Below are 9279 nucleotides of genomic sequence, written 5' to 3'. Positions count from 1 at the left end.
TGGCGTTGCGCTGCGGTTGGACCTAGCACGGTCGATCCACCAGACAACTCATTGTCGGCCGTTGTTCGGCTTACAGGTCTTTTTATGAAGCACCAGAAATCCATGAGAGGGAGGCTTTTACAGCCAGGTCCTTTAAGAGCTAGGGAACGCCTTTTCATACCGTCATTATCTGGAGGATGTGGTCAAACAGAGATGGGTGACTTCCCCTGTATTTGTGTGACTTGGTTGTTCTGTGACACAAACATCCAACATCCAAAAGTGTTTTTGTTTTGTGACACAGGGTGGTTATCCCGTCAACGTCACGACGCGAGACTTATCAAAACAAGCCTGAATTTTCCTTTTGCGACATTGATGTAATACATACCCTCCCCCCGGACCGACCTCCGTTTAAGGAGCACGGCGGGGAGAGGTGTGGGCACGTTTAAGATCCGCCTCACTGTCCGTGGACGACCGATACGACCAGCCACAGAACGGAACAACAAATAACTTCATACAGACGTCAGCCCTCTCTCTATAGGTTTAAGTTGCTCTTTCCGTCTAAAACTACTATTCCCCACCAGCCCCCCCCCACCTGTACAAATTACACAGAGACCGGTGGAAAGGCCCAAAGGTGTGCAGAGGTCCTCTGATTGGACAATAACTCCCAAACAAGAAGTGCTAAGCGCCCCTGATTGGTCAATAGATAATAATAATAATAATAACAACAACAACAAGAACAACAACAATAATAACAACAACAACAACAACAAAAAAGTTAAAGGAAGGAAAAAAATCCTCTCTCTGTAGCACAGCTGTTGTCATGGAGGTTTGGTGCCACCCTCCCCCCTCCTCCTCCTCCTCCTCTCTCACACAGATATCTCATAGGTGGTGCCGCCCACACCGGTCACCTTTTTGACGTTACTGTGGCGACTAGGGCTGAGAGGGTTGCCGTGGTTACCGGAGTTGGTGTGCCCCAGGTGGCAGTCCGTCTGACCGTTCACTTTACTTTGTATCTTGGCCTCTCTGAATAGAGGGGGGGGGCAGGGGGGGAGAAAAACACACATGAGTTATTTCCAAATGTTGAATCATGTTTCAGCCATACAACATGTTTTCAGAAACCATTGAGTCACAGTACATGAAAGATGATTGGGGTGATTAGTTATTAACCCAGTAAACAAAGAGTCCAAAAGACGTCACCTGAACCCACATTCCGGCTTCCCTGAGGACGTCTTTTGGACTCTTTGTTTACTGGGAAGCCTGAGATCATCAACGTTGACTTTTTTGCATGAGCAAAAGAGAACTAACAGACACTGTATAACAAACCAAACTTTATTAAACACTTTATTATTATGCCCTCTTGTAACTCTCATCTCTGTGGTCAGTATGACTGAATGTGTGAGCTTTCTCTAGTGGTGGTCTCTCTCTCTAGGTAGCGGTCACCACGTTGTAAAAAAGAAAATATGCGGTGATGAGCTTCACTCAGGCCCACCCAGAACTTTCCAGGCCCCCCCATCAGTCACGTTCTGCATCCGCCACTGTCTGAGAGACTAGCGGCCAGAGTCGTCTGGTTGCCCCCCCCCCCCCCCCCGCCCCCATCCCTCTGATCATGCACCCCAGGGTGGGTAGGGTTCCTACCTTGAGCCCCCCAGGCGAGGTGAGTCTATCCTCTCCAGGGAGCTGATGATGGAGAGTTTGTGGTGGGTGTAGGAGGAGGAGGAGGAGGAGGAGGGGGAGCGGGACGTGTTGGTGGCGGGGGAGTGTCGGGGCTGGTGGGCGGGCGAGCGGTAGGGGGCCTCGGGGGTCCTGCCCTGCACGCCACCGCCGCCGCCGTTACCCCCCGGCTGCTCGGCGTGCACGGAGCTGGAGGAGGACGAGGAGGAAGTCCTGGGGGGGCCGCGGAGGGAGGCCAGGGAGGCGGCCCCCGAGCGCAACACGGGGGTCCGTGGCCCGTAGCCCGCCAGCCCCCCCGCCCCCATCAGGTTGTCCCTGGACCCGCCGTAGGCCGGCGGCGTGGGGCCTCTGGGGGGGGGCGCGCCGTACCCGCTGTCGAACCCGACGCCCGAGGAGTCCGAGGCGTACGCCTGCTGTTGCTGCGTCGCGCGGGGCAGACGCCCCCCCGCCCCCGCCCCCACCCCGTGAAGCAGCTGCAGCTTCTCCCTCTCCTCCGTCTCCTTGCGCTCCTGGATGGACGCCATGATGGTCTTGGAGAGGTTGTCGTAGCGCACCGGGGAGGGGTCTCTCTCTCTGGGGTGGGGCGACTGCCTGCCGCTCCCCGCCCCCCTGGCGCCCCCCAGCACGGGGCTGTAGGGTGGCAGGACCACCCCCTGCCTCTGCAGGCCCTCGGGCCCCCGGATGTGACACGTCTTGGTGGGCAAGTAGGGGGAGTGGAAGCCCATGGAGGGCATCCCGGGGTGGGCCGCGCACTCCACCCCCCCCGCCATCCCTGCCACCACCACCACCGGGGACACGCCGGGGCTGAGCAGGCTGTCGTAGGAGAGGCTGCCGTTGCGGTTGGACAGGGCGTGGGGGGAGAAGACGCTCCTGTAGGGGGTGGAGGAGGTGACGGGGTCGGGCCGCAGGGCGGGGAGGCGGCCCTTGTTGTTGTTGTCCCCCACCCCCCCTCCTCCCCCCCCGTGGCAGTGGTGCTGCTTCAGGCTGAGCGAGCGGGAGGTGACGGGGTAGGCGTCCAGCTGCAGGGGGGAGGAGCGGAAGGTGCGGTGGAGGGGGGCGCTGCAGTAGTCGGGCAGGTCCAGGTTGGGCTCCGAGCGGTAGTCGTGACCCCGGCCGCCCTCCTCCAAGATGGCCGACGCCTTCCGGTCGTCCGGCATCACAATCTGAAAGTCCCACAGAGAGAAGGTTGTCAGAGAAACCATCGTCACGACATGAAGGAGAAACACAGGCTTCTCACTACACGTTTACTGACACTCAACAGTCAGCTAAGACACTAACCAGTACCTTAACAATAATGACTCAGTAAGAATAGTAAATGATAAAGTGTCTTTATTTAAATAATAAAGTGTCTTTATGTTTTAAGCACCAACCACACCAAGTCAATTTCCTGTACGTGCGAATATACTTGGCAATAAACAGAATTCTGATTCTAAATAATAAAATAATGAGTCAGGAAAAAAAATATTCAACCACAATCAACCACAACATGCACAGTACTCCCCCCCCCCCCCCCCCCCCCAGTCTGACCTGCTCCCCCGTGGCGTGGTAGTGCACCTTAGGGATGGTTCCGAAGGAGGGCCGGTACTTGTACATGGCGGGGGTGGAGGGGTGGGTCTTCCCAGACAGGGAGCTCTCTGGAAGGGAACCACACACAGCACAGAGAGAGTAATGTCACTGGGAGAAGATCGGAGAAGTTCAGATGACCTCTGTAACAGAGAGGTGACATCTCTGCAAGAGAGTGTAAATGAAACAGGCTGCAAAAACAAAAAGGGAGAACCACATTCATAGACCATACGTGTACAGCTAAGAGAATGGAAAAAACAGTAGCCAAAACTGATTTAGCCAAAAGTGCCAAATGTGTCTGAAACCCGAAACAAAATCAAAGAAATGGGGCTAAGGAATGTAATGTATTACCGAGTAAATAAAACCCCCAGCCTTAACTCCCCTGAGGGGAGGGGCAACAGGAGTTGTGTGGTGGTTATAAACATGTTTCAGCATCCTTAGAGTCTCTCTTAGTAGTCTCGGTATGTGTTTCACCCTAAAGTCAAACTGCATAGGGTGTAAGGATGTCATCAAAGTTCCATTATTTCTCCATGAAGATGAGGAAGAGCTTCCAAAGAGGTAATCAATTCAGTTCGTAATTGTAAATATTAGGCTACTGTTATTGTGTTTTTGATTGCCAAAGATTGAGATCCTGTTTAGCAGGGCAGGAGGGGATTTAGAAAAAAATAAAGTTGGGTGATTTACTTTAGTTCTACTCACCTACTGTACATGGGATAAAGGTAGTCACGTATGCCAACACTGTGTTGTAAATGGATTCACCCAACCTAACAAGTCTGACAAAGATTACAATTGGCTATTCCATAAAGTGAACTTGGAATAAATAAATAAAAACAATATGCCTAATGAACATTACTGGTGAAATAAAATAATAATTATGGCAAAATGACAAAAAAATAATGTACTAAAGAATTGCATTATGATGTAGACACTGAACTTCTGTTGAATGTCTGTTGAAATTAAGGAGCTGTTTAATTTAAAAGTTTCATCTGTCCTGGGTTTTTAACTGCTTGTCACCAATTATTTAGTGGCCTAAAATCGGTTTAGGAAGTTCAACTTCCACCTGTGTGATTTTATGTCTTCTAAACTTGTCCTTTCATCATTCCTCCACCCCTGTGTTTGACTCCAATCATGCAGCAAACGGTCACAGTGCCTACAGCTACCCTCCATGCTCCTCCTCAACGATGTGGAGATGATTGACATCTCTCTGTACCACAACGATGTGGAGATGATTGACATCTCTCTGTATCCCAACGATGTGGAGATGATTGACACCTTTCTGTACCCCAACGATGTAGAGATGATGGACATGGCGGCCTCTGAGCCTCAAAGCTCTGTCCTCTTACGTGTGCAGAGGCCTCCAGTCTCCAGAAAGAGGAAGAGGCAGGAAACACTGAGACACACCGGCAACTCAGAGGACCACGCTAACACCAAGAAGCAGAGGGGAGTCCTCAAACCTCTCAAACCTAGCCCCCGAAGACGCCAGAGACTCAAAGGAAATTGAGATGAAATTGTCTTTCATTGACCACACAATGGCTGGACAATCATTGACTTGAAGGTTGACCAATTTGTTTGTACCAATAATTAGAAAAAATGTGTGTCCACCATTATCATTCAATAAGAATCAGTAAACACCAGTTGAATTGCACAGTAAAGTTGCTGCAGCTTTCAGTCACTCTGCCCTCTGACATGCTCCTGGAACAAACTCCCTGAAGAAATAAATCAAACAGGCTCAAACCCTAAACATATTTAAATCTAAGCTAAAAATGTTCATGTTTTGCAGCAGTTATGATGAAACACAACCACGTCTATCAATGTAGTTTATCCATAAACTATTGTCTTATTGAATGTTTATCTATTAACTTCTTAGATTTGCTTTTATCGATTTACTTCTTATATTTGCTTTTATTCATTGTCATTTTTATTTGTATTACTATGCTCCTCTTGCTGTATTTTAATAATGTATGTAAAGCACTTTGATTGCCCCCATTGTATGAAATGTGCTATACAAATAAACTTGCCTTGTCTTGCCAAGAAAGACATCATATCATAATCATATCATTCCAACATTTTAAATGTGCAGTACCATAATATACCACCAAGTGGCAGCAGAGTTTCAAGGGAGAATATTAACTGTCAGGTGGGAGTTCCACACATAATGCACCATGGCAACACATACAGTGCCCTCCATAAGTATTGGAAAGAGGAAGCATTTGTCTTCTTTTAGCTCTATAGCCTACTCCAACAGTACAGAAATCAGTAATCAAGTACTATACGGTTAAAGTAGAGATTCTCAGCTTTAATTCAATGTTATCTTTTTTCTGAATGGTTTTACCATTTATAACTTACAACCCTTTTATACATAGCCCAATAGCCAATTTCCTCCTACAACAGGACAATGACACAAAGCACACCTCCAAATTAGGCAAGAACTATTTAGGGAAGAAGCAGGCAGCTATTCTGTCTGTAATGGAGTGGCCAGCGGAGTCACCAGATCTCAACCCCATTGAGCTGTTGTGGGAGCAGCTTGACCGTATGGTACGCAATAAGAGCCCATCAAGCCAATCCAAATTGTGGAAGGTGCTTCAGGAAGCGTGGGGTGACATTTCTTCAGATTACCTCAACAAATCAACAGCTATAATGCCAAAGGTCAGCAATGCTGTAATTGCTGCAAAGGGAGCATTCTTTGACGAAAGCAAAGTTTGAAGGACAAAATTATTATTTCAAATAAAAATCATTATTTCTAACCTTGTCAATGTCTTGACTATATTTTCTATTCATTTTGCAACTCATTTGATAAATAAAAGTGTGAGTTTTCATGGAAAACACAAAATTGTCTGGGTGACCCCAAACCTTTGAACGGTAGTGTATATACAAATAAAAAGTTAGTATTATTATTATTATTAAGTTATATGTTATTATTATTTGGAATGCGCTTCATCATCCAGTAAGACTATGACTCCAAACATGCTGACCGAGGCATTTGTGTATGCCCAAAAAGCATCATGTCCTTGACTGGTCAAGTCGATCTTTAGTTTTAAATCCAATTGAACATGCATTTCATTTTCTGAAGTTAAAATCTCAAAACAAACAACAACTGAAGATGGCTACAGTACAGGCCTGGCAGAGCATCACCATGGTTACGGTACAGGCCTGGCAAAGCATCACCATGGTTACATTACAGGCCTGGCAGAGCATCACCAGAGAACATACCCAGCGGTCTGGTGGGGTCAATGGGTCATAGACTACAGGCAGCTATCGCATGCAAAGGATTGTCCACCGAATACATAAACATGAGTTTATTTAGACATTCTACATATATATTATGTTTTTTTCTTTTTGTGTGTGTTTTTACATGTTTTAATCCGATAGTAATTGTTTGATTTCAAATCCAAGAGAGCGAGAGAGACACAGAAAGAGAGAGACAGAAAGAGACAGAGAGAGAGAGACAGGGAAAGAGCGACAGAGAGAGAAAGACAGAGACAGAGACACAGAGAGAAAAAGAGAGAGAGACAGAGACAAAGAGAGAGAAAGAGACATATATATAGAGAGAGAGGTGTATTTTATGACAGTAGGCTCTTTAATAAGGGTACTTGCCTTCGCTGGATGTCAGCTGGCTCTTCAGCTGGTTGTACCTGTCAGCTTTAGGGGGCAGCGGGGGCTGGTTGTCCAAACCCTTCTCATCCAGACCATCCAGACTGCTCTTGGACTAGAAAGGAGGGGGGGGGGGGGTCAGGGGGTTAACACTAGAACCGCCAGAGGGCGCCGTATACTTAAAACCGCCAACGGGTCAAATTGACGTCTGTGCCTGGCTACGGCATTTCTAGTATCCGAGCCTACAACAAAATGTACTCTGTCACTGTATTAAGGCATTGTGTTCACAAATGAATATTTCAAGTCATAAAATAGTGTTGGTCCTCTTGTTTTATAATTTAAGTATCTTTGACAACACTCATCGCTTTGCCTGTACGTCAATGTAAATCAGTCAAAAATAACACTGGAAATGGGTAGGCTATTAGAAGAATATTTGGGTGGTGTGATAGGCGTAAAACGTCATTCACCACATAAAAAGACTAAATTAACAAAGTACCTACCCCAAATGGACCATAATAACCACAGCATCGGCCTATGTTGCAACAGAATGTGACGAAAGAAAGCGCGCCTCCTGGGATGTCTCAGTCGCTGAGCTGAAGGCATTTATTGCTCTGCTATATGTGAGGGGTGCATACTGCCGGAAAAACCATTGAAATTGAAAGTTTCTGGTCGGAGAAATGGGGAAATGCCTTTTTCAACTCCACATTATCTCAGAACCGGTTTCGGGAGATCATGCGCTTTCTGCGCTTTGACAGGAAGGAGACCCGACGCTCCCGGTTGACCACCGACAGGTCATGGCTGAAGTGTGGGAGAGATTCAGGCAAAACTGAATCTCATGCTAGAAGCCAGGGCAGGACATCACCGTGGATGAACAGCTGTTCCTGACGAAAACAAGGTGCCGGTTCACGCAATATATGCCCAACAAGCCAGATACATTTGGAATTAAGTTTTGGCTGGCAGCAGATGTTGAGAGCAAATACCTGCTGAATGGCTTCCCATACCTGGGTAAGGATACAAGCAGACCAACCACGCAGTCCCTCGGAGAGAATGAGTAGACTTTGAATCATATCATTGTAATTGCTGGGCAACGACATAAACAATGCAATGCTGCGTAGAGGGACTATTGTTTGTGCCGTTGCCTATAGCGGTTATAATGCATTTTTATATGTGGGTCGATTGGACGCCGTGGCGGTTATAGGTATAAATAGCTGTATTTTTTATTTAGATGTATCTATACCATATTTAACAATAGGAAGTGCAACACAACACCATTTTAGGAAAAGTCAAAGACTTCAATATTTTATTAAAACATAGTTATGTACAATTGAAAAACCCACTTGGGTCAAATTGACGTCATGGCGGTTCTAGTGTTAAAGCAACAGCAGGTGGGTGGAAGCCTAGCACGGATCACAGAATAGTTGGGAATACACCGAGGGACATAGAACGTACGACTGAGCTATAGAGACACATTGAGGAGGCACCTGCTACCCCCCCCTCTCCCCTACCCAATTCATTGCATTCGTGACATGCGCCCTCTAGTGGTATTTATATGTAACTCTAGGGAGCGCCCCACTCACTTTGCAGCGGATGATGTTGGCGTGGATCCCGTTGTCGGTGACCTTGATGGGGGGGACATGTCGGTCCGAGAGGTCAGGTCTGATGAAGGGGGGCTGGATGGAGATGGGGGGCTTCTTCCTGGGGTCCACCGCGTACCTGGAGAGGAGTTTGGGGGGGGGGGCAGCATGACTCATGAGAGAGTCGGTTCTGCAGACTAGGATCTCCTGCTAATGGATCAACGGTACCGGCTCGTGTGTGTCTGTGTGTGTGTGTGTGTGTGTGTGTGTGTGTGTGTTGTGTTCTACAAAATGAACACCATCTGCCTTCCCCCGGGGAAGCTGGCCGCGCGGAGCGGAACAGGAAACACCTCCACACACACACACACACACACACACCTACACACACCTACACACACACACACACACACACACACACACACACCTACACACACACACCTACCTACCTCTCTGGACACTACTGTGGTTTTCTATCAACAGTCTACTCTGAGTGACTACAGCAGTGTGTCAGGCGTCATAGCAACCCTCCATGGCAACCCTCCATGGCAACCCTCCGGTCACCTCAGCTACCCCTACCCCCCCCCACCCCCCAGGAAACCGCCCCCCTTCTTACCTGGGAGCCAGGGGAGCGCATAACACGTACTCCACGTTGCCAGAGCAACCACGCGTGAAGGGGTTCACTCCTCCACGGAACTTTCCGGTCACCTGAGGAACAGAACAGAGGACGTCAGTCAGGAGGGGGGGGGTGAGAGGAGAGGCAAGATGACACACACACACACACTCTCACACTCAGAAGGACAAGGACTCGAGTTGATGCTGCAATGCTGAGATTGTGTCTGTAGGACTGTGTGTGTGTGTGTGTGTGTGTGTGTGTCTCACCTGCTCGTTGGTGGTGCGTCCC

At 48.2% G+C, this 9279-nt stretch overlaps 1 protein-coding gene across 1 annotated transcript in view; it reads right to left on the bottom strand.

Annotated features, from left to right (window-relative positions):
* Positions 1-845: 845 nt before the first annotated feature.
* Positions 846-9279, bottom strand: part of zdhhc8b (zDHHC palmitoyltransferase 8b) — a gene marked incomplete at both ends in the record, with an annotated part of 59954 nt that continues 51520 nt past the window's right edge. The window contains 7 exons of the mRNA XM_080530596.1: positions 846-1002; positions 1615-2813; positions 3178-3280; positions 6804-6919; positions 8382-8517; positions 8992-9083; positions 9258-9279. The exon at positions 9258-9279 is cut by the window's right edge and continues 81 nt beyond it. Of these exons, the coding sequence (XP_080386722.1) occupies positions 846-1002; positions 1615-2813; positions 3178-3280; positions 6804-6919; positions 8382-8517; positions 8992-9083; positions 9258-9279 (1825 nt within the window). The remainder of the gene's footprint in view (positions 1003-1614; positions 2814-3177; positions 3281-6803; positions 6920-8381; positions 8518-8991; positions 9084-9257) is intronic.

Source organism: Nansenia antarctica (assembly GCF_963989245.1).
Source record: "Nansenia antarctica genome assembly, chromosome: 5".
Classification (NCBI taxonomy): domain Eukaryota; kingdom Metazoa; phylum Chordata; class Actinopteri; order Argentiniformes; family Microstomatidae; genus Nansenia; species Nansenia antarctica.
Note: the sequence above shows the minus strand (reverse complement) of the source record. Positions and strands in the feature narration are given on the sequence as shown.